General features: G+C 52.5%; 9 protein-coding genes and 1 pseudogene across 10 annotated transcripts, besides 1 other annotated feature; 7 read left to right on the plus strand and 3 right to left on the minus strand.

The window, feature by feature from the left end:
- Nucleotides 1-23,230: part of a sequence feature (contig 1.113 1..316066(1)) that runs on past both edges of the window.
- On the plus strand, nucleotides 215-3,870 carry ANIA_06810 (uncharacterized protein; the record flags this gene model as incomplete). Its single annotated transcript, XM_659322.2, has 8 exons — nucleotides 215-484; nucleotides 660-1,091; nucleotides 1,130-1,504; nucleotides 1,631-1,785; nucleotides 1,845-2,110; nucleotides 2,169-2,232; nucleotides 2,308-2,706; nucleotides 2,937-3,870. The coding sequence occupies 8 exons, from the start codon at nucleotides 215-217 to the stop codon at nucleotides 3,775-3,777; spliced, it is 2,802 nt and encodes a 933-aa protein (XP_664414.1). The 3' UTR covers nucleotides 3,778-3,870.
- On the plus strand, nucleotides 5,161-6,061 carry ANIA_06811 (uncharacterized protein; the record flags this gene model as incomplete). Its single annotated transcript, XM_659323.1, has 2 exons — nucleotides 5,161-5,600; nucleotides 5,662-6,061. 2 exons carry the CDS (start codon nucleotides 5,161-5,163, stop codon nucleotides 6,059-6,061), a joined length of 840 nt encoding a protein of 279 aa, XP_664415.1.
- On the plus strand, nucleotides 6,885-8,151 carry ANIA_06812 (carbon-nitrogen hydrolase family protein; the record flags this gene model as incomplete). The annotated part of the gene is made up of 2 exons (XM_659324.1): nucleotides 6,885-7,804; nucleotides 8,013-8,151. 2 exons carry the CDS (start codon nucleotides 6,885-6,887, stop codon nucleotides 8,149-8,151), a joined length of 1,059 nt encoding a protein of 352 aa, XP_664416.1.
- ANIA_06813 (uncharacterized protein) lies at nucleotides 10,295-11,716 on the plus strand (the record flags this gene model as incomplete). Its single annotated transcript, XM_659325.1, has 7 exons — nucleotides 10,295-10,470; nucleotides 10,536-10,578; nucleotides 10,717-10,804; nucleotides 10,856-11,066; nucleotides 11,209-11,280; nucleotides 11,430-11,567; nucleotides 11,629-11,716. The coding sequence occupies 7 exons, from the start codon at nucleotides 10,295-10,297 to the stop codon at nucleotides 11,714-11,716; spliced, it is 816 nt and encodes a 271-aa protein (XP_664417.1).
- ANIA_06814 lies at nucleotides 12,071-13,955 on the minus strand (annotated as a pseudogene). Its single transcript has one exon. A coding segment is annotated over exon 1 (1,885 nt).
- On the minus strand, nucleotides 14,251-15,629 carry ANIA_06815 (putative guanine deaminase; the record flags this gene model as incomplete). Its single annotated transcript, XM_659327.2, has 1 exon — nucleotides 14,251-15,629. Exon 1 carries the CDS (start codon nucleotides 15,595-15,597, stop codon nucleotides 14,251-14,253), a length of 1,347 nt encoding a protein of 448 aa, XP_664419.1. The 5' UTR covers nucleotides 15,598-15,629.
- Nucleotides 17,196-19,071, minus strand: ANIA_06816 (protein fbx2; the record flags this gene model as incomplete). The annotated part of the gene is made up of 1 exon (XM_050611121.1): nucleotides 17,196-19,071. The coding sequence occupies one exon, from the start codon at nucleotides 19,069-19,071 to the stop codon at nucleotides 17,608-17,610; it is 1,464 nt and encodes a 487-aa protein (XP_050467176.1). The 3' UTR covers nucleotides 17,196-17,607.
- On the plus strand, nucleotides 19,328-20,496 carry ANIA_06817 (NADP-dependent oxidoreductase; the record flags this gene model as incomplete). The annotated part of the gene is made up of 2 exons (XM_659329.2): nucleotides 19,328-20,146; nucleotides 20,195-20,496. 2 exons carry the CDS (start codon nucleotides 19,328-19,330, stop codon nucleotides 20,435-20,437), a joined length of 1,062 nt encoding a protein of 353 aa, XP_664421.1. The 3' UTR covers nucleotides 20,438-20,496.
- fmaF (Fe(2+)/2-oxoglutarate-dependent oxygenase fmaF) lies at nucleotides 20,734-21,549 on the plus strand (the record flags this gene model as incomplete). Its single annotated transcript, XM_659330.1, has 1 exon — nucleotides 20,734-21,549. The coding sequence occupies one exon, from the start codon at nucleotides 20,734-20,736 to the stop codon at nucleotides 21,547-21,549; it is 816 nt and encodes a 271-aa protein (XP_664422.1).
- Nucleotides 21,968-22,966, plus strand: ANIA_06819 (glycoside hydrolase family 16 protein; the record flags this gene model as incomplete). The annotated part of the gene is made up of 3 exons (XM_659331.1): nucleotides 21,968-22,301; nucleotides 22,355-22,803; nucleotides 22,859-22,966. The coding sequence occupies 3 exons, from the start codon at nucleotides 21,968-21,970 to the stop codon at nucleotides 22,964-22,966; spliced, it is 891 nt and encodes a 296-aa protein (XP_664423.1).

A 23,230-nucleotide genomic window follows, 5' to 3' on the forward strand; every position in this document is an offset into this window, starting at 1 on the left:
TGTGTATTTCTCATGATTGGCCCAAAGCGTCAGAACCGCGAAGCAGGGGGTGAGGTAACCTCCTGGGCCCAAGGAATTGTTCGCCCGCTACTGTCGATCCCATAGACCTCTGCCTTGAGTAGGTCGAATTAGTATATAAATGTTGGTAGAGCCCAAGGTGTGCTTCTCAGACAGTGTCGAACAGATAAGTCCAGTTCTATACTAGAGACCGGCTATGGCACAGCCCAGGACCAGTATCCTCACGAACAAAGACGTAACTTCCTACGCCGTGCCCCGGTATGCCCCAGACATGGCCGGGTTCTGCCACGGGTACGAGCTTCGCCGGCATCGCTACGAGCACAAAGCCAACGAGGGTTCGCTCCGCTGCCGCGCCGACTGGGAGACCTTTATCGGGCCGATCGAGCGCTGGGGGTCCTGTAATCCGTGGGATGGGCACTTCGGGGCCGTGGTCTTGCCATTCTGCAGGCTGGAGAGGTTGGCGGTGGTTTGCTATATATTCGAATGTCTGTCGCTCTTCACTTCTCGCAGCGGATGCTGACCGGGTCCAGATGCCTTCTTGTATGATAATGTGGTCGAGTCTGCGGCCAAGTCAACGGTACCTATGCCCTTCCTTCCTATCATGACAGTGCGTTCCCAACTGATGATATGATCTCCAACAGCTAAACATGGAAACGGACAACGTCGGCCTCGACGAGACACAGTACCGCACCGTGCGCTCCATTCTGGGCACCAAACAGATCCAGTCGAAGATGCTCCTCGAGCTCCTCTCCATCGACGCCCCCTGCGCCGAAGTGGTGATAGACAGCTGGAAAACGATGGTCTCGACGACGGCAAAGCAAGACAAGAAGCGCGTGTTTGGAAATTTAGACGAATACGTCGATTTCCGAATCGTTGATACCGGAGCTCCCTTTGTCGACATGCTCATGCGGTTCGGTATGGGAATCCTCTTGAGCGAAGACGAGCAGAGGATGGTTGAGCCGCTGGTGAAACCGTGCTATGCGGCCCTAGGGCTAGCGAATGATTACTTCTCATTCGATATTGAGTGGGAAGAGTTTCTGCAGGAGGGTGATAAGACCACCATGACGAATGCCGTCTGTTTATGCAATGGGAAGGATTGGATATTGAGCAGGCCAAGGAGCGGGTGAGAGAGGTTACGAATAAGTATGAGCAGCAGTATCAGCAAAATGTCGAAGAGTTTGCAGCCGGTCCAGGCAAGGAGAGACCGCATCTTTTGGAGTATCTTAAGGCAGAAGGGTATCAGATTCCGGGCAATGTAGCATGGAGCTTGAGGTGTCCACGGTACCACCCCGAGCTATGTGAGACTGCAGGGGCGCTCCTACGAGAAGATCAGACGATTTCAACTGCTCTAGAAGATCCAGCGTTTGCGGACGAAAGACCCGGGGCTAGTAGCAGCGGCAGGAGCAACAGCAGGAGCAGAAGCGCCTCGGACTCAGACTTGTCCGATGCATCGCCTACATTCTGGTCGGAGTATTCGAGGTCTTCGGTGCGCTCTTCTGTATCCTCTTCGTCGGATTTGCACGAGAAACAAAGCCACTCTGAGCAGGTGAAGCTTGGCGATGAAGTATTCCCCCCTCTACAATGCAGAGGTCCAAGATACTGACAGTAACAGCATCTTCTCGGTCCAGCCGAGTACATCAGCTCCCTTCCCTCCAAGGGAGTTCGGGAGGCCTTCATTGAGGGGCTCAATGTCTGGCTCGTCTTGCCCGACCAACGCGTGAACGAACTGAAGAGTATCGCGCAGAGCCTACATAACGCATCTCTCATGTATGTCTTTTCTCAGACCACATCGCCTTCTCACAAGCACCCCGCTCAAGAGCACACAGGCTTGACGACATCGAAGACCATTCACCCCTCCGCCGCGGCCGTCCGGCAACGCATACGATCTTCGGGGCAGAGCAGACGATCAATTCGGCAAATTACCTCCTAATCGACGCGATGCAGAAAGTGCGGGCTCTGGATGACCCGGTCTGTTTGGATATCTACCTCGAGGAGATGCACAATTTGTTTGTGGGACAGAGCTTTGACCTCTACTGGACGAGGCAAGGACAGTGTCCGAGTGAGGACGAGTATCTGGCCATGGTGAGGTTGAGTACGTATTTAAGCCCGGCGTATGATTGTGGAGGGTGAAGCTAAAAAAACGGATATAGAAACAAGCGGTCTCTTCCGCCTCCTCACGCGGCTGATGGCGCAGATTGCACCGGTCCAGAGGGGGTATGTAACCTTACCAGGCGTTGCCTATCCAATATTTCTAGCAGCCAGAGCAGAACTAACTGACAGGTATTGCAGACTGGATAGACGACTCTCAAACTTGAGCGATAGCCTCGGCGAGTTCTTCCAGATCCGCGACGACTACAAGAACCTCTCCTCGGAGTACACCGGCCAAAAGGGGTTCTGTGAGGACCTCGACGAGTGCAAATTCTCCTTTCCGCTGATCCACGCGCTGAATACGCAGCCGAAAAATGTCCAGCTTCGCGGAATCCTGCAACAGTCGCGGAGCCCGGGAGGTCTTGATATCCCGCTTAAGGAGACGGTGCTGCAGCACTTACGGGATGCTGGAAGCCTCGAGTATACAGATAAGAAGATGCAGGAGCTGATGGAAAGGATCACGGGTGGAATTGTGGATATTGAGAAGGCGAGTGGTGTGAGCAACTGGATGGTGAGACTGCTGATTCACCGGCTGAAAGTGTAGGCAACGAAGGCGTCATCATGATGTTTTACGTACTTTTGTATAGAAATATGGCGAGCGTTTAGATAGATGATTTATGATAAGATAATATAATGAAATGGTATTGCAAAGCATACTGTTCATACTCTGATATCATCCCACACTGAGACTCTTAGTGTTCCATCACCGTGATGTCATTCTATCCATACTCTAAGAGTACATATACCTGCCTACCTACACCCCATATTAGAATCTATCAGAAAAGTAAATCCACATCAACTAATACTCATATACGCAATACATATACTACGCTCACGAAAATGCCATCAAAGAGGATCCTCATCGTCCTCAGCGACGCCAATTACTTCCCCCTCAAGAAACCCGCCGGCTCAGGCGAAGGCTCCAGCTCCAACAGCAAGATCGTCGACCAACCCTCTGGATTCTTCCTGATGGAGCTCGCAAAGCCTCTCCAGAAACTCCTTGACGCTGGTCACGAGGTGACCTTCGCCTCACCTGAAGGCCGAGAACCCCAACCCGATCCCAATAGTGAATCCCTTCTCGCATTCGCAGGGAACTTCTACGAGCGCCGACGCGAAAACGAGCTGCTTGAGCGCATGAAGAAGGAGAACGGGTTCACAAAGCCAAGGAAACTCAACAGTATCTCCGATGACGAGCTGAAAAATTTCGCCGGGGTCTTTATCCCCGGCGGACATGCTCCACTTGCGGATCTGGGCGATAACAAGGACCTCGGTCGGATATTAGAGTATTTCCACAAGGAAAATAAGCCTACTGCCGCGATCTGCCATGGTCCGTATGCTTTGCTCAGTACAAAGGTTTCCGGGGGCGAGTTTGCGTACAAGGGGTACAAGATCACGAGCTGGAGCAATGCGGAGGAGAAGGTGATGGAGAGCATGCTCGGGGGCGAGGTTGAAAAGGTCGAGACGGCGCTGATGAATGCTGGCGCCGAGATGGTCGAGGGAGCGAAGGAGAAGGTTGGACAGACGACTCTGCATCGGGAGCTGCTGACGGGTGGGAATCCGATGGCAGCGGATGAGCTGGGGAATCGATTTGTGAAGATGATCAGTGTCTAGATATCACTTACGGTTACCTGAGCCGGACTTGGTATAATGATTGGTAGTTGCATTCATGGATAATTAAATATGATGAACAGGTTCATCGCCAATCTCCTCCTTCTTCTCCCGCGTTATCCTGGCTACGACATCTGCATATTCAGGGTCATAGTAGCAATTGAACAGCTCCAGCGAATCCTTCTCGCAGTCAAACAGTTCCCACTCCCTCTCCTGCCCACCGCGTCTCGTCCCTTCTAGGCCAAGATCCTCATTGTACCAGTATATCAACTTACACCGCTGATTCCGCACCCCAGAATGCGCATACGCTTCATGAATAATATCTCGATGAATCCAGTACCGATGATAGGCAACATGCTGCCAATTGACGGGCGTTTCCTGCTGCAGCAGTGCGCGGAAATTCAGGCCTTGCATATAGGTTGGTATCAGCAATCCTGCGAGATCCAGGAACGTTGGCGCAAAATCCACATTGGAGATAATATCATTGCAAACACTACCTGGCGCAATCTCCCGCGGATATTGGATCAAGAACGGCATCTGGAAACTCTCCTCGTACATGAACCGCTTGTCGAACCAGCCGTGCTCGCCGAGGAAGAAGCCCTGGTCAGATGTGTAGATGACGACCGTGTCCTCCGTCAGACCCTCCTTATCCAGAAAGTTGAGCATTCGACTGACATTATCATCGATACTCTGGATCCATACATGCCCGGGAGAAACTTCCGCTCTGGACATGATAATTGACTGCGAAGAGACGACACTGGACACGGCGTACTGACGGCTCGTGCAGGTGCTCCCAAAGCTCGTCCTCTACTTGCTGTATCCATGATCTACACGCCTGAAGTATAGTCGCATCTGTACAGAAGAAGACGTTGACAACGGCTAGAAGAGCCAGAGCGAGCATTTGATCTAGAGCGGCCTCCTGACACTTCCATCGGATAGAGGGCTCGTGAAAGCGAACGCAGGAACTGGGTAGAGATGGCGAAAGAAGCGATCGATGGCATCAGCCGTCTCCTGCTGAAATGAGGAGAAGCTGAAGGGGTGTGGGCGTGTTGATGCGGAAAGCTACTAGGCCTATTCTACTGGAGTCCGGGGTACGACAGCCGGGGTCGGTATGGCGTCGTCTGGGGATTTGCCAATGGGCTGTCTGATGACGGTTTGGGCTGGAGATTTCCAGGATCTCCTCTCCCAGCGTTTTCCGACTGCCGGCCCACTGCCGGTTCATATAGAGAGGAGAGCGTATGCGATCCAGTTATTGTATTTTATTTGAGCACGAGATATACAGTAACAAAGGGCATCATCTAGTTATCTTCCGGAGCAGTATATAATTGGTCAAAGACCACGACTACCTGGCCATCATTCAGTGCACGCAATCTACCAGGGCACGCCATGGCTTCATCACCACCCAAAGAACCGCATCTGGAGCAGCTCGAGGTGGGCAGAAGGGCAGAGACCGAGCCCAGCCTCCGTGATACCTTGCGCTACTACCAGCCGGCCGTGATCTGGTCGGTTCTGATCTCGCTCACCACGGTCATGGAGTCCTACGACATGCAGATAGTCCACTCCTTCTATGCGTTTCCGCATTTCCAGCGGGAGTATGGAGTGCAGCTTAAAAATGGCGAGTACAGCATCCCGGCCAAGTGGCAGCTGGCTCTGAACTGCGCGAGCCTCCTGGGGCTGATGTCAGGCACCTTCCTCAACGGCTGGGCGTCTGAGAGATTCGGAGCCCGGAAAGTCATCATGATATCGCTTATTGCATTGACCGCGTTTGTCGCCATCACCTTTGTATCGCCCTCGGTGGAGGTGCTTTTCGTGGGCGAGCTGCTCTAGTAGGTAGACGCCTGCCTCTCCCCAGCCGGTGAGCTCTGAGCCCTAACCGTCTGATGCCAGTTCGATCCCCTGGGGCTTTTCGCCGCTGCCACCCCGTCGTATGCGTCAGATCTGCCCTCTCGTCCGTCGCGGATACGTCACCGCATTCGTGAACCCGTGTTGGGTCATGGGCCGACTGATATCCACCGGTGTCCTGACCGGCACACTGAACATCCCTTCCCAGGGGCCCTATCGGTTGCCGTTCGCTCTACAGTGGATATTTCCTCTACCCTTGTTCATTGTCGCGTGGTTTTGCCCCGAGTCTCCGTGGACCAATCTTCGGCGATCAGAAATCTCGATAATCAGCTGGGGCTGCCAGCTTCTCCCCTGCTGGGCCATCCAGAACTACATCACTTACTTCTTCAGTCTTGCCGGATTATCGCCTGGCAACTTGTTCAAGATCACGCTTGGTATTGTTTAGACGCCGTACAAGGTCCCCGCCAGCAACTGACCTCGTCTAAGGACCATCTCGCTCGCCTTCATCGGCACTTGTCTCTCTTGGTTATTTCAGACGCATATCGGCCGACGCACCATCTACCTGACCGGTCTTGTTGTAATGCTGCCCTTGATGCTGGCCGTTGCCCTCCTGGGCGTAGCGCCGCAGTCCTCTGGTGTCCAATGGGCCCAGTGCGCGCTGTTGATGATTTGGTTCTTCTGCTACCCCCAAGCCCCTTCTTCTTAACTCTTAAGTTTTTCATTTGCATTTCCTCTTACTCACCCCGGTATTTAACGCCTTAGGATGCCTATTGGACCGATTCCATACGCAATCGCAGCAGAAATCGGGGCCAGCAATCTCCGCAACAAGACCATCTCCCTGGGCCGGGGCACATACTACATCCTCTCCGTCGCCAACTCAGTAGTGTCACCGTACATGCTCAATCGCTCTGAAGGCAATTTCAAGGGAAAAGCGGCCCTTCCAGCCGCTGTATTTACAGTGCTTTTGCTGGCTTGGGCTTTCTTCCGGCTGCCGGAAACGAAAGGCTTGAGTACCGAAACCCTTGACCATCTCTTCCACCAGAATGTCCCTACTCAAAGGTTCAAACAGGAAGCGAAACGGTTCCAGTAGAATTTTAAAGTCATATATATAGTTCTAGACAGTGATAAACCGGCTGCTGCGGCAAATGCGGCATGTTCCCGCTCCGCGGCAAACTTACAGCTATATAATATGCATCCTCCCCCTCTTGATCTGCATTCCTCTTGATCCAACACCAGTCTTTTTATTCATTAATCGTTTATCCTCCATCATGGCTGTCCGCATTGCTGCCTGTCATGCCTCCCCTATCTTCCTCTCGGCGTCTAAAACAACGTCCAAGACCGTCTCGCTCATCCACGCTGCTGCTCGCAACAAGGCCCAGATCATCGTCTTCCCCGAGACGTTCATTCCCGCATTTCCTATCTGGAGCGCCCTGCGTCCACCCACAGATAATCACGAGCTCTTCCAACGGATGGTGGCTGAATCAGTCTTCGCTGACGGCAACGAAATCGCCGCCATCCGTACCGCAGCCAGAGAAACCAACACGATCGTCAGTATTGGCATTTCCGAAAAATCTCGCTTCAGCACTGCGACTCTGTACAACTCCAATCTGTTGATAGATACCAACGGGGCTGTCCTCAACCATCACCGGAAACTGATGCCGACCTTCTTCGAGAAACTCACCTGGGCGGCCGGCGATGGGCACGGTCTGCGCGTCTCAAAGACGGCGCACGGGAACATCGGCAACCTGATCTGCGGCGAGAATACGAATCCCCTCGCGCGATATACGCTCATGGCGCAGGCAGAGCAGATCCATATCTCGACGTGGCCTGCGATCTGGCCGACGAGAGCCCCGACTGATTCAGGGGGTGCCAACTACGACAACGTCGCGGCAAATCGTACGCGCGCCGCTGCGCACTGCTTCGAGGCGAAATGTTTCGGCGTACTCTGTGCGGGGTTTCTGGCTCCCGACACCGATAGCGCCGCAGTCAAGATGATCGCTGAGGGCGCAAGTGCGCCTCAGGCCGTAAAGCATGTGTTGCAGAATTCGTCGCGGGGAGCGTCGATGTTCCTTGATCCCACGGGAGCGGTGCATCCGGCGTTTGTCTTTTCGGAAGACGGAAAGAAAGAAAAGAGAGAGTTTCTTCAAGACGAGGAGGGGATTATCTATGCGGACTTTGAGCTGGATAGGTGTGTCGAAGGGAAGCAGTATCATGATGTTGTGGGTGGGTACCAGCGGTTGGATGTCTTCCAGCTGCAGGTGAATAGAAAGAGAGCGGACCCGGTGATTTTTAAGAGCAAGGCTTCTACAACTGAGGTAGACGAATCTCAGGGGTCTGAGGAGTAGTGGAATTTGTGTTGCCATATATGATGTTAATGTTGATGTCTTGTGCATTAGGGATCGTGCTCTAAGCACCTTCTCACGGCTGAAGTTTATGCACCAGTCCCAACTGAGCCATGCAGCTGGAACTGTATCAGAGATTTCTAAGAGGGCTACTGGTATGCGAAATGGAACAGTTGGTTATATCATCAGCTAAAGCGCGTCGGAAACAGAACGCACACTGCTGGTATAAAGGCTTGGATAAGTAAATTTGTTGGGACGGAACACATAGGCAGCAAGACAAACCCCTCTCCTCTTCTTAGTAAGTATCCATGTTGCACTGTAGTGTGATATTCTTGACACGCAATCGCCAGATCCTGGTTATCTCTGATACAGGTGGAAAGCGGCAGTACATCGGGAGACCAGCAGACAGACAGACCTACACAACCCAATTATTCCGCCCAAGGGGTCCATGGCAATGCATTCGATGGGTGTAAGAGACAACAATGACACGCATGCAATCCAATAGCCATCAATCGTTGACTGCTGGCGGAGAGACAGAGGCCATACTCTGGAAGGCTGCACCAAACCCGGCATTTTCCTCCCTATAATGATGCCAGCAATGAAGTCCATCCTCTCATCTCACTTGCAGCAACTACAAGCATCATAGCTCATTATAGATGTAGATTCTACACGCCTAGCTTAAGTATTTGCTGACGCTTCCGCTCCCACCTCCCTTCTTCCAATGCTTCCTCCTCACGCTCGCGTCTCTATTCCTCCGCCGCATGACATCGAATTGACATGCCTAGCCGCCGTAATCTAGATCGACAGACAATTCTAAGTGTACTTCCTTGCCAGAACAATAATTAGACCACCGTCGGTTCTCGGCCGGTATTGTATGATACATGGTTGCTTCATCCATCCAAACTTCGAGCCTCTAGGTGCAGAGGGCCTAAGAGAAACCCTGGACGGGGCAACGTTGAGGCCGTAGGTGCGATTACGCCAGGATAGATTGGCTAGGTGTGGGAGTGCCAGAGTAATCCCCATGAGCACGCACGCCATGTCAACCAGAATGTGCGTTCTTTTTCCGCTGCAGCATTTGAAATCTCGTCCTCGGCAACGCTCTTCCTCGCATGGATCTTGACCTGCAGCAACTGTGCTCGGAGCATGTGAGCAAGGTTTTACTGCCAGTACCAAGCCAGACGAGGGAGTCGAGCATTATAGAACCCGCTATATTCAGCACATACTTGACCCTATTTCCCATGAAACGCAAGCCTCACGAGCGTATCTGCACTCAATATGGTGAGAAAGGTATGTAGATCTATTCACAGCATAGACTGTAGAATAAGCTGGATTCATTAGCTGTTGATCCCCAGGGTCTGGAGTCCGCCAAACCGGAGTTCCTTCTATTACTCCTTTGGCAAACTCCGGCAACTCCGACCTCAGTGACCTCACCATACTACCACAATTATTGACAGGTATACCTCGTCGCCTAATGTTTTCAGTGAATTATGATAGTCTAAAATTTATCCACTGAGTCTCTGGTAACCTCATGGTCGAGCATATCACCGTGGTTCGGCCTTCTATCTCGACCTCGTCCTTTTGGTGCCACGTCTCCCATCTTGTAGGGATGGGAAATGAGCTTTGCGAGGGATGACGCTGTGGGTGCGGGAGAGGCGTATAGATACCGTAGAACAGACGATTTGAGGAGTATAGGTTATGGTTAATACCGCCAGGTGCTGTGGACGGTCTGTTCATGTTCTTGATACGAGATAGGTTTGTCACGTTAGGCAGGGCACTGCGGATCACGAACCTGAATGTCTGCATAGTCAATCGACAGATTCTTATTACCATAATGGAGAGTAAGTTGGAAAACTGGGCCAAGAAGTGAAACATACCCAGGGTGTGCGCCTTCACTTCCTCAGAATTGATATTAGGGCTACGATGTACATTCGATGCACGGTGACGCTGTTTTGTTCTTAAGCCACATCACATTTGCACCACATGTAGTAACTCTAGCTTTTCCATTCCCAAAACAAAAAAGCTCACTGGTAGATTGAACGCATTGGCACTTGGCCACTTATCCAATCAGTCGTGCGCGCAGTACCTGACGTTCCCAATCGGTCAACTCCGATAACTCCTTTTGGCCACTCAATATCATAGGAAAAGCACATTAGCATCGATGGGTGACACATTAGATACGATAACTCCGATACCAATAGGGTCCGTCATACGCTCCGCATTGTCCGAGTTTACCGGGCTGGCTATATAAGCAGGCACTACTCCTCTGCCAATCTCGTTGTCAGCTCAGCACTTCGTTTTCCTCGAAGCGATATCTAGAGGACCAAAATTTCTTTACAATGGCAACACCTCAAGCCGACAAGCAAGCCGTCTCCAAGGCCGCCGGCCAGTCACTGGTGATTGAAGAAGGCCCTCTCATGGCACCGGGCCCCAACGAGATCCTCGTCAAGGTGGAAGCATGCGGTGTTTGCTTCTCAGATGTCTTCGCGCAGAACAACGTGATGGGTGGGGGCTTGTATGTTTCCTCCTTCTTTACTCCTCCTGCAAAGGCGAACACTAAAGCATACTGCCGCATTCTAGTCCCATCGCGCCTGGCCATGAGATTGTTGGCCGAGTAGCAGACGTAGGCGACAGAGTGTCGGGCTGGGCAATTGGAGACCGCATTGGAGGCGCATGGCATGGTTGACATGACGGTATGTTGATTTCCCGTTTCGAGTTGGCTTTTGTTACTCATTGGGTAGGTATGTTTTTGGCAGACTAGAGAAAAGGGTCATGCAAAGCTTGCCGCAAGGACTGGTATCAGATGTGCGACTCGCAGGTCATCAACGGCGTGACGAAGGATGGTGGTTGTATGTTTTCCCACTTCAATTCAGCTTCTATGCAACCGCTGAGCATCACAGACGCAGAGTATTGCCTCCTAAACCCAGAAGCCGCTGTCCGTGTTCCAGCGCATCTCTCAGCCGCCAAATACGTGCCTATCCCCTGCGCCGGTGTCTCGGTCTCTAACTCAATTCACCACATGAAAGTCCCCGTCGGCGAAACCGTAGCAATTCAAGGTCTTGGCGGACTAGGCCACCTCGCCATTCAGTACACGAATAAGATGGGCTTCCGGTTGGTTGCTATCTCACGGGGAGCGACAAGGAGGGATTTGCTAGAGAGCTAGGTGCTCATGAGTATATTGACTCCAGCAAGGTGAATGATGTCGGATTGGCGCTGCGCGAGTTGGGCGGCGCATCCTTAATTGTTACCACAGCCCCCTCGGCGGAGGTGATGAAGCCGCTCTTGGAGGGTTTGGGAGTCCTTGGAAAGTCGTTGATTCTATCTGGTAAGTCATCTCCTGCTCCTCCCTCCCACATAGGGTTTAAATATGCTGATCATGGGTCGCAGTGCCGGGTGAATTGCCCATAGATACGGTAACCATGGCAAGTTGCAATTCTTCCTATACCGGAAGCAACTCCGCTAACAAACGCTTAGCTTAAATACGGCGCTTCGGTTCAGTTCTGGCCATGCGGCCACGCCGCAGACTCAAAAGAGGCGATTGCCTTTACGGAGCTGCAAGGATCGACTGTCTGGTGGAAGAGTTCCCTCTAGCCAAAGCAAACGAGGCATTCGGTAAGCTTCATTCACAGTTCTTGGGAGATACTGATTCGAATACTAACTTCCGCGATCACAGGATCAATGTTGAAGAGGACAGTCAGGTTCCGGGCTGTCATTACGATGGAATGATTCAACATTACGGACACGGTAACGAAGAAGTGTAGTTAGGCTTAGACAGGCGGCTCAATTGAGAACAAGTGCAAGTTACTGGTAGCAAAAACTCCACGCGTCTGCCATGATTGCCGAACCTGCGTACAGAGGTTCGAAGCTGTAGAATGAATCGACATCGTAGGCTAGGCCCACCGCACCAGGCAGCGTGCTCTGGAACATGGTTGGGGAACCATCTGGCCGCCCAACCGCATTGATTATGGCCAGGCCTAGGATGCCATTCATCTCGATTGGCAAAGGCTCCACGCCCAGGCGGCTACTGAGAATGTCAGCTTGAGCGACAAGCCTCCTAGTGACTTCGGCAACCCTCTTTGCAACAGCAAAGTACTCACCAAACACTTCAAACACAGTTATCGCCGTGTCGAATGCTGCGCGGGCGCCCGCACTCTCTGAGTGAGTGGGATAAGCCAGCACGAAACCCATAAAAGAAGGATCGCGTTCCATTGCCACTGATAGGCCTCGTACCAGCCTTTGAGGAAGTCATTAGTAGCCAACGTCTCGCAGAGGACATGGGTGATGGTAGCCGCATGCTTCGCACAGGAGACTGCATGTTTTTGGACAACGCCATTAGGTGGCGGACATGACGGAGAAGGAAAACTGATAAAGGATCGGTAGATATTCATGACCATGTTATGGTAGAGATGCTCCAGCAGAAGCCGTTGGCGCTGCAACCATGGTGTAGCATAGCGTTCTGGGTCTAACTTAGAGCCGTCTGTCGAAAAAGGTTCACCCGCCCCTCTGCGTCCTGTCTTCATAGCATCAGGGACAGTCTCTAACCATTCTGTGATGACGCCCATTTGCAACGCAAAAAATTCTGCCGCCTGTTTGAGAGAGGCGGCGTCTGTGTACAAACTTCTTGCTCCATTCGCCGCCAGAAGGTCGGCACATTTGTCCCAGTACCTGGAGTGGACAGTATGCGCCGCCAGCACCAAAGTTGTGACTAGGCAGCAGTAGGTAAACCAGGTCACTTTGTCCCCACGAGCCGCAATATTCGACAGTGACTGCCGAGCAAGCTCATGGTCATCAGCAGGGAGCTGACAGGCCTCTGTCACCTCGGACACGGATGATGGTCGGCCAAGTTTCATGCAAGTCTTGGTTTCAACCACGTAGAGAGTCCACCAGATGCATCTACGCAGTTCCCTCTGTGGTCGCGGCAGGTCAGCGGGTGGGTCGAGATGAAGACCGAGAATTTGGGCCGTACGCACAGCAATAGTCAGCGTGGTATGCGCCATGTTCTGGAATGAGGCATTGCAGAGGTAAACAGCGGCGAAGATGTGACACTGGAGAGTGCTGATAGACGGAGTCTCCAGTTCAAACATGAGGAGGGTTTGTGAGCGACGGTAGTACTATCGACCAGCGGCACTGGCGCCTTTAATACTGCTGCCGAAGCCCGGTCTGTTGCCGGGTGTAATGGCAACGCCGAACTGCATGCACAGCGCAAGGACGATGTCAACCAAGGCAGAAGGGGCCCGCGTCGTGGCTGAATCTACCCACAGAGACTTGTAATGCTCGCGAAACTCGGCCTCATCCAAAATTTGATAGGTTGGGTGGTACGAATGCCAGAACATATCCAGAAAAAAATCCTCTTGGATCGGTCGAGGTATGTCTCCGCGCTTCCATGTCCACCTGCAGTAGAGCCCTCTCCGGCAAGGTGTTTCGACTTCAGCGAGGCCGGCTGCAACGTATGATCATCCTGGGGTTGTTGAAGAGCAGAAGAAAGGTATGCGTTCATACGACCGATGAAGTAAAACGAGGACGCGGGCCCGTACCATTGGGTCTGGGCCGAGTGCGCGGTGCACGTCTGAATCCCATCCCAGCCTCTCCTATTTATCCCACTCGAGACCGATCGATCATTTTTGCGAGGTACTAAATTCTTGGTCGCATATTTGAGCTGGTGTTCGAGATCGTGGACCTTTTGCTACAGTCGCTCGACTTCCCTACTCCAGTTAGTCTAACGGCTGAAGGGTGCAGGACAGGAACGAACTACCTCAAAGCCTGCGGCAGCGTCTGCGTTGCGACGGCTCTCTTTAGCCCATTGCGCTTTGTGCAGCTCCCTCCTCTGTTCTGACAGTTCTGAAAAGGCAGATCGCTGTCGCATTTGATGCGATAGAGACGACACCAGTCGCAGGCGCGTGCGACTTGATGGCGCTTGAATCGCGGGGTGGTTGCGCTTGGAGAAGTTGAGGATGACGATGAGCCTTTCTTGCATTGACCGGATGGAAGGGTCGAGAACATTCTGCTGCGAAATCATAGATTGGAATCTAGTTGGGCTGAGCAGGAGCTGTGGTGTGTTAGAGGGGGGGCCAACAATGACACCGACAACAGAGATAGGACAACCAGCTGACTCCGGTATCGCCAGCATGCTTACTGCACTGTAATTGACTATTTGGCAGACTCCACGATTCCATTAAATAGGTCTTCGTTTGCAAGAAGTAACCTAGAGCATATAATCCCTGTCAATAAAATAATTCTATCTATATAGAAATGTCTGACCATAAGGACCTGTCCAGGTACCTCTTTTAAATGGCATTCATCTACTCCCCGCCACTCGTCTGCCTTTCACAAACACATGTGCTACGTTCCGATCGTCGCCGGTCATGATGTACTTCTCAAACAGCCTCCTGAGCGAATCCCCCTCCTCTCTTGGAGTCATGGCCGACTTCAAGCCAGTCGTCGTAGTCACCCAGACGGCGTCAAACTCCTTGCCAACCTGGAAGTTGCCAATCCGGTCATCCAAACAGAGGACTCTTGCACCACCCAACGTGGCTAGATAGAACGCCTCTTCGAATGCCAGTGCCTTGTCCATACCTTCTGACACCTCGCGCGCATTCGAGGCGATCATCGCTTGCCTAATAACGGCCAGCATCTGCGATGCCCAACCGCCGCCGCTGTCTGTTCCTAGGCCGACCTTGATCCCACGACGCAGGAAGTCTCGCACGGGCGCTACCATGAAGCCTCCGCCTACAGTCATGTTGGCGATCGGACAGTGTGCCACGCCGCACTGTAACGAAGAGATCCTCTCTTTTTCGTAATCGGTCATAATTGTGCAGTGCGCAAGGATCGACCTCGAGGTCAACAGCCCATAGCTTTCGTACAGATCGGATTCGCGACCATTGAACTGAGGGAAAAGCTCAGTCGTGGCATCAATCTCCTGCTGAGCCTCATTGAAATGAGTCTGGACCGCCAGAGTACTATCGCGCTTCACTATGTCGCCAAGACCCTGGAGAAGCTCCGGCGAGCAGGAAATAGCAAACCTCGGCGTAACCACTGGCTTGACCAGAGCACCGTCAGCATCGGCGCATCCGGGCAGACCCCTTATGTGCTGGATGCAGTCTTCCGTTTCCCGTAGCGATTCCGACGCGCTTTTTTCGCATATATAGTCTGGCGCGTTCCGGTCCATGTTGCATTTACCGACAAATGCACGCTGGCCTTTCTTATGACAGATATCAGCTAGAATCTTGGTCCCCTCGGCATGCCGAGAACTGTAATATGAAGCAGTCGTGATGCCCTGGCGGAGGAAGTCGTCGACAGTGTGTTCATACATCATCGCAGCGTAGGCGGGGTCGGCAAAACGCGCCTCGACGGGAAAGGTGATTTCATTGAGCCAGTCCAGGATGTGGAGGCCCTGGCCGAGACCACGCATTGGCCATTGAGGAGCATGGTTGTGCGTATCGACGAAGCCGGGAATGACGAAGTCTCCCGGTGGCAGGCGGTAAATCTGGGCGTTTCGAGGAATCGCATCGTGGGTTTCAGAAGACTTGCTGAAGGCTGTAATGCGGCCGTCAGTGACGACAAGGGTAGCATTGTTGAGGATCTCAAGGTGCTCAGGATCCGTAGAGTGGATGACGGCGCCCTCGAATACAAGGACTGAAGCCATGATGGTCCTAAATTGCGTCTGGAGACATCTTAAAGGTTATCTTGACCGAGTGATAGCTGTCTCACAGCTGCAGTAGCTTGATGGGCGCAAGAGGGGCAATGCACGTGAGGAGCTAGCCAGACTAAGCCAGTTATTTGTTTCTGAAAGGGTCAATCAGTCCAGTGCCTCTCTGATACGTTTGCTGACTGTCTTCTTCTGGTCTTCAGGAAGAAACGGCGCTAATTACTGCAAATCAGTACCGGGTTATAATCCATGATAATGCATCGTTTCTGGGTCTCGGGATCGACAAAATGATCATAGATCTTTGGGATCGGGACGTTGCTGTTGCAGCTACGAACTTCATATTCTCTGCCTCTAGCGGCGCGATGGAGGTGCCCACTTTGACCGCGAAGCGCTCTCTTACTCGGATGACCTTTACTGATCTACTGGGTCGTGAGAATATTGGTTGATTCTTCAATCTCGGCGACGCTCGGGAAGCGAATTCTCTCGTCAGCCATTCTGTCAATGGATAGAGATGTGTGGACTATCGAGGTGGTTACTTGACGCCGGAGTTGGTCATGTGACCAGTCTGCAACGAGATCATTGATATTGAAGGTCTTAATATCATATCTACAGTCTGCATAGATGTTCATAGTTATTATGGTTCTTATTCTGATCTCTATAGGTCTATCACCGAGAATCGAAGGTCGATCGAGCTGCAGTATGTTTGATTAATAAGGAGAGGTCTCCTAGCTGACACAACCCCTCAGCCTATTGAGAGACCTTTAGTGCCTTCTTAGACGAGTATGAGGTCTTTCACGTCCACTAGGTTAAGCAACATGACAAATTTATGGTGTCCCTAGGCTGTGAGGCTCAGCCCCGTGCTCCCAGCTGAAGCGCCTCACTTAGGGTGGATCTAGGAACCCTCAGTGCATGCGTCGTGCTGCTCTTGTAAACTTCCAAAAGAGTATGAAGAGGTCAGAGCTCTCATGTTGCAATGAGCAAGGTTTGATCGATGTATGAAGTATAATTGATTGTGGTGTTCTCTAGAGCTATCGCTAATGATATCATTTGTTATTCTGCCCCGGCCGACTGCCTGGGTCACGGGCATTGTCCGAGCATCGCCAGGCATCGTCTTTGGCAACATTTCAGCGGCACAGCGCATCAGCTGCTGATGACTTCTCTTAGACGATAGCTCATATACACATGGAGGAGCATGGTAACCCAGGTCTCTCCAGGCGGATGTCGGGAACGGTCTAACCACAGTCGGGGTCGAGAATCAAGGGGTTTCTGATAGACACCATACAGCTGGTCGAGTTACAGCACAATGTACTATGGACGGTGACTAGGGATCTTCTAGTGTAATATGACGCGCTACAGTACAGAAAAGAGATGCAGCGTACTTGGCTTGACTGCCAGACATAGCACGAGGCTATGTCGACCAACCCGCTGCGATATAGCAAGTTAAATTTGTTAGTTTGAGACAGTCTTTGCTTATCCGTCAGATCTGGATGGTACTCTTAGCGGCTTCGAGACATGTGACACGCCAGCGCGCTTCAAAATTCACAAAAGGATGTTTACTCCTTGGTGCAGCACCTCGGATGCCGGCAAAACTACAAAAGCAAGCTCTCATACCGTGGGGAAAAGTAGCCGGCTAGGTTGGCTGCCTTACTGGTGATCACCTTCCTCGTCCATATCCTCCCACTCTTCATCGGTCAGCCCATCCTCGGCTCCCCCGGTTTCCTCTCTCAGCATGCTGAGCAACTGAATGAGACTCAGGCTCCGGGTCCGCACTGCCTCATAGCGCTCTTGATGACTTGGACCCGCAGATTCCACACCGCGCTCCCACATATCAGGGTCCTGGGACGTCTGGCTCCGAGCAGAAAAGCCACCAGGCGCCAAACTCAGGATGCGAATGGCTTTTGTTGGAAAGATGCGCATGGGGCCCCCCTGGTCACCAGGATCAACAACCCCAGGGGTGTTTGGAGGGGGCTGTCGGCGACCGAGTGTCTGGATAGTTAAGTTTGTGTACTATGCAAGGGGGCCAAGACTTACAGTGTAGATGCTCATTATGGCGTCGTCAAACAAAGCCATGTAACTGACGGGAACAGTCAGCTGCGGGGTTGAGCAGGTAATTAATGAATACGATGCGCGGGTCGGATGATCAATGTCCTGGATACGGTTGTTGTCATCAAGCGCAACAACGTAGACCCGCTCTTGGACCTCGAACATCAGCCGGTGGTTGCGCACCGACAGCCAGCCGCCCAGGTCATGTGTTGACCCGTCAGACTCGCACTCGATGATGGCACTGCAAGACGCCAAACTCTCCTGGCTTTGGATTGCGTTGCGCCAGTTCGAACAGACAAAGACTCGACCAGCTCGAGAAACGCCGACAAACAAGTCGCCATCAAGCATACCTGCACCCCATTCGTCTTCACCGTTCCGCACATGCCCCGGATCATCCGGCGGTGGCAGAGGGCCTTTTTCCAGCTTAATAGGCAACAGGTGCTCCGTTGAAGGTGGTCCAAGACCTGAATATGGGCCAAGTGAGTTGTCTCCCGCGAGACTGTGGATGAGCCTCTCCGTTGCTGAACGAGAATCGTCTTTTGGAGGGAGTATATGGTATTTTTCCGTACTTTGCGATGGATTCAATGCGCCCAGGTATTCACCAGACGCCTTATTGTAGACATGATATCCTCGCGGCCCCATGGAGTAGATCACGGCATCATGACTCTGATCTAAATGGCCAACCGCGTCATTTTCAATTTGGAGGTGGGTCGTCAGACTGGGTGGCCGCTGGGTCATATCGTATACAAAGCCCTGGCCCTGCGTTGATACCACGCACAGCGTCCAGTATGAGAGTTGAAACCCTCTTGTCTGACAATCATGATCCAAGACAGCAATGCGGCGGAACTCCCCGCGCGGTGCGCCTTCTACGTCGGTTTGCCATACTTCCACGGCATCCCCTTCACGATCAAAGACCACCATCCCATCCTGGTATTCGAGATGCGCGTACGGACGCACTGCATGCTCGTTATCGGTGTCGAGAGTCGAGGGCAGGTGCCATAACAGCTGACCAGAATCGATGTCGGTCACATTCAAGCCACCGCCGTGAGAGGTAGAAATAATGAAGCGGCGCTTCAGGTCAGCCCGGAAGCGCCAGACTGGATCATTGCCAATTTGCAATATACACTCACGGCTGACCGGCTGCTGGGCTGCCCAGTTGCGGGCAAGAAGTGTCTGGCGCTCGCATAGGCTCTTGTACGACGGAACACCATCGAATAACTGGGAAAAAGTAGCTTCGGGAGGGTGCGAGGTTTCGGAGAGGACCGAGTAGATCGCGTCTTGGTGGATAAAGTCGATGAATTGGTGCCAGGCTTTGGAGACCGCGGTTAGAGAAGCGACAGTGGAGAGCGTGGCAAACTCCAACACGCGCAGTACCAGCTCTGGGGGGAGGATTGAGAGGGGATCTGTCACTGATGAGGTGCTTTGCATAGTCGGTTTGGAAAAACGAGAGAAAAACTTCTGAACCTCGATAGTCGTTGGATTGAAGGTGTGGGGTGTTGATGATGTAATAATGCCTGCTTACTGAGCAGTAAGCTTACGAATCATTGGCCGAATTGAACCTCGGCACAGGGGAATTCCCCACCGGCTTTGGGATATAGCAGCTGTCATTAGACCTTTATAAAACCTCTGGGATCAAAATCGGTCTCAATCTTATTCTCTTCTCCTTTTATTCATTTCCATCATCATGTCGAACAAGCAGATCATCCTCCACGAGCGTCCTACAGATGCCATCGATCCATCCCTCACATCCGGCACCTTTCGACTCCGCACCGTCCCCCGACCCGACAATGTTCCCGCCGACAAGGTGCTCGTGCGAGTGCACTACCTTTCGCTCGATCCGGCGATGCGTCAGTGGCTCTCTGCCAGTCGTTCATATATAGCACCTGTGAAGATCGGCGCTGTCATGCGTGGCGTGAGCATGTCTCGAGTGGTTGCTGTAGGCAAGGACCTTGCTTCCAAGTTCCAAGTCGGTGACTGGGTTTCTGCCTACACCGGCTGGCAGGAGTATGCTGTGCTGGGAAAGGACGATGTAGAGAAGATTGCCATCCCGGTGGGTGGCCGACCTACCGACGTGCTCTCCGTCCTTGGCTTGACGGGATTGACGGCATACTTCGGGATGATTGAAATCGGACAGCCTCGTCCCGGAGACACTGTCGTGGTGTCTGGAGCCGCCGGGGCTACTGGTATGGTGGCCGGACAGATCGCTAAAATCAAAGGGGCCAAGCGCGTTATTGGTCTGGCTGGAACTCAGGATAAGTGCGACTTTCTAGTCAAGGAGTTGGGTTTTGATGTGGCTATCAACTATAAGTCCCCTAACTGGCGCAAGCAATTGAAAGCGGCAACACCGGACTATATCAATGTCTATTTTGACAATGTCGGCGGCGAAATCCTCGATGCTTGTCTGGCCCGGGCTGCTCCCTTCTCGCGCTTTGTTATGTGTGGTGCTATCAGTCAGTACAATACCTCGAAGCCAAAGGGGCCAGCTAGCTATATGAATGTGATTGTGAGTATCCCTTCTGATGTATGCTGCTTGATACTGATCATCTTTCAGTCGCAACGTGTCACTATGAAAGGCTTTATAGTTTTCGATTTCGCCGAAAAGTATGCAGCCGCTCGCGAGGAACTGTCGTCCTGGCTAGCCCAGGGCAAGCTTGCTCGCAAGGATCACATCCTCACTGGTGGACTGGAATCGGCTCCCAAAGCGCTCGTGGATCTATACGCCGGCGCGAATACCGGGAAGATGATGGTTGAAGTGGCTCCCGTCAACGAGACGGAACCACGGGCGAAACTATAGACACGATGCTGCTCTGTAGAAAATTGTTGCCTATACAGATACCCATGATCGCCTTGTTCAGTACACTCCATCTCTTAGATTTAACCCTAGAACTCGCGGACGGTCGCGGCGTGCAGGTCCGTCTTACGCCTATTCGCGAAAGATACCAACCCCTGCACGACTGACCAGTCAGTCGTGGGATTGGCATGATGCCAATGCTTGGAGAGGGGGAGACGGGAAAGCAGGGGTAAAAATGCAACCTTGCTTGTCTCCTCCTTCTTTGAACTTTCCATTTCAAAGAACTCAACGCCAGCGCGATGGCCATTCCTATGCAAAGCCCTCCGGCAGAGATAGTAGCAGCCGCCAAAGCAAGCCTCGAGGAAAACGGCTTCGCCGTGGTTCCCAATATCCTTGACCGGCCTGCCATCAAGAACATCTATGAGCGACTCTGGGCAGCAGCTGATGAAAATCAGCGGCGTGGGGTCGACCTCTTCATGCCAGCTATAGACCCCAACAGCTCAAACGTCCGCGTGTTTTACCTTCTGGAACTTGACGCGGCCTTCCGCGAGCTGATTCAACACCCGGCGGCTCTAGAGATCGTTAAAATGGTCCTCGGCGATGACATCCTCGTATCGAACTTCACCGCGAACATCGCAAAGCCGGGCTCAGGATCCATGGCCCTCCATTCGGATCAGTCCCTTGTCGTCCCTGAGCCTTGGGGGGCACCCTGGGCCGTAAACATCATCTGGTGTTTGTCTGATGTCTACTTCGAGAACGGGGCAACGCTCTATATCCCCGGTAGCCATAGGTGGAAACGAAAGAACGAGGTACCATCGAATGCTGTGGAAATGCTCAAACCATTTGTCGCTAAAGCAGGCTCCATCATCGCCATGGACGCACGCGTTTGGCACACGTCCGGCGCCAACATCACGAAGGACCAGGATCGCGCGCTTCTATTTGCATTTTACAGCGCGCCATTTCTAAGACAGCAGGTCAACTGGACAGCGGTATTCTCGAAGGAGACGAGAGACTCGTTCAGTCCGACTTTTCGCAACCTGCTGGGCCTTGATATCATGGCGAACGCGGGCAAGACGTCGGATATGGGTTATGAAACGAAGCCCCTGTTTGTTTAGCTGTTGAGAATGAGAAACCCACAGGGTCTAGCCATCTAGGGGCGCCAAGCTGCTGGAGTAGAAACTAATGCCACGTAGGTATAGCTACCGTCCAATTTTATCTTCATCATTTTCTAACCAGTCCCTTGTGGGTCCGGGGCTGAGCGTTTGGGGGCCAGAGTGAGAAGCCAAAGGCCAGAGCTGTTCGTGACGGTCCAGCCACCCCCTAGTGCCCTGGATCAGTGAAGATCCTGGCGTCCATTGGCCAGTTCGTATCTGAATAATATTGCACTACTCAGGAGGAGCGGACATTAGCCGCCCTACTAGACCCTGGCTCATAGGGCCCCAAACGGAACCAACCGCTTTGTAGCCATGCGGCTGAGGTTAAATAGGCGCCAGACTGGCCGCCAATGTCTTCTCGGAAATCAAGCCCGCCAACATGTCTTCTCTCCTCAAAATCTCGATCATCCTCGCCGGAATGGCGGCCGCTCAGAACACTGAGTGTGGCTGTTATTCGACGGATGGCGTCACGGCTGCCACATACACGAACCGCATCTACCATGATTTCCGCTCCCTAGATGAGACTGGAACCCTCTACACTGGAGAGCCTGCTAACGTCACCAATGACGATGAGTCTGCCGCTGCACCTGTGCAGTCTGGGTATCTGACGTCCGATGGCTTTGTCAATGACTTCGGTATCCAGACATGGGGCTCACCAGCGAGTGAAGATACGCCGTTGAGAAAACAGTATAGCAATGCGAATGTCTATATTGGTCAGCTCAACCGTCTTATATCTTTGGAGCCACGTATACTGACATGACCCCAGAGCATGACGGCTCCAGCAGTTCAACGCACCTCACTCTGCGCTCCTACCGCAACGCGGACTTTGTCTCCACTGCCGAGATCGACAGCAAGCTGCAAAACATCTTCCACGCCTCTATCACAGTCCGCGCGCGCGTTCGCGGGGCCGCCGGCGCCTGCGCCGGAATCTTCACTTACCTCGACGACAAGACTGAGAGCGATATTGAGATCCTGACCCGCGACCCGACGAATCACATCCGCTACACGAATCAGCCTGGTCTGGACAGCGATGGGAACGAGATCCCTGGCGCGTCGACGGACGCCGTCTTGCCGAACGGTGCCGTTTGGACTGACTGGGTTGATCACCGGCTTGATTGGACGCCTGAGCTGAGTGCGTTTTATGCCAATGGGGAACTCGTCGAGACCAAGACGTACGGGATCCCGGACGCTCCGAGCTCTTTCATTGTGAACCTTGTGAGTTGTAATTCAGAACCTGTTGTGAGATGCCTTGCTAACTCGGTTATCGCAGTGGGGTGATGGGGGCTCATGGTCTGGTACGCCAGACATTGAATCTGCAGCGTATCTCGATATCCAGTGGATTGAGGTCCTTTTCAACACTTCCGATGCGTCGGCCTGAGCTAGGTTCTGGAGAGAGTTTTACTTGGCAGGAATAGCTAAGAGTCGATGATCTAAGAGTCAATGATCTAAGATTCAGGGCGCTCATCTGTCTAGCAGATGATCGTGGCTTATCCGTCAGCGTGTTCAAGCAGCTTGTGCACCATAAAGGAGTAGAATGTTATTTCGAAGAATGAACATACTACATAACATCGACATTATGCCAATGATTTCCCGATATTACTCTACATGCATATTGACGTACTCTACGACTACGTTTATTATA

Source organism: Aspergillus nidulans, chromosome I (assembly GCF_000011425.1).
Source record: "Aspergillus nidulans FGSC A4 chromosome I".
In the NCBI taxonomy this organism is placed as follows: domain Eukaryota; kingdom Fungi; phylum Ascomycota; class Eurotiomycetes; order Eurotiales; family Aspergillaceae; genus Aspergillus; species Aspergillus nidulans.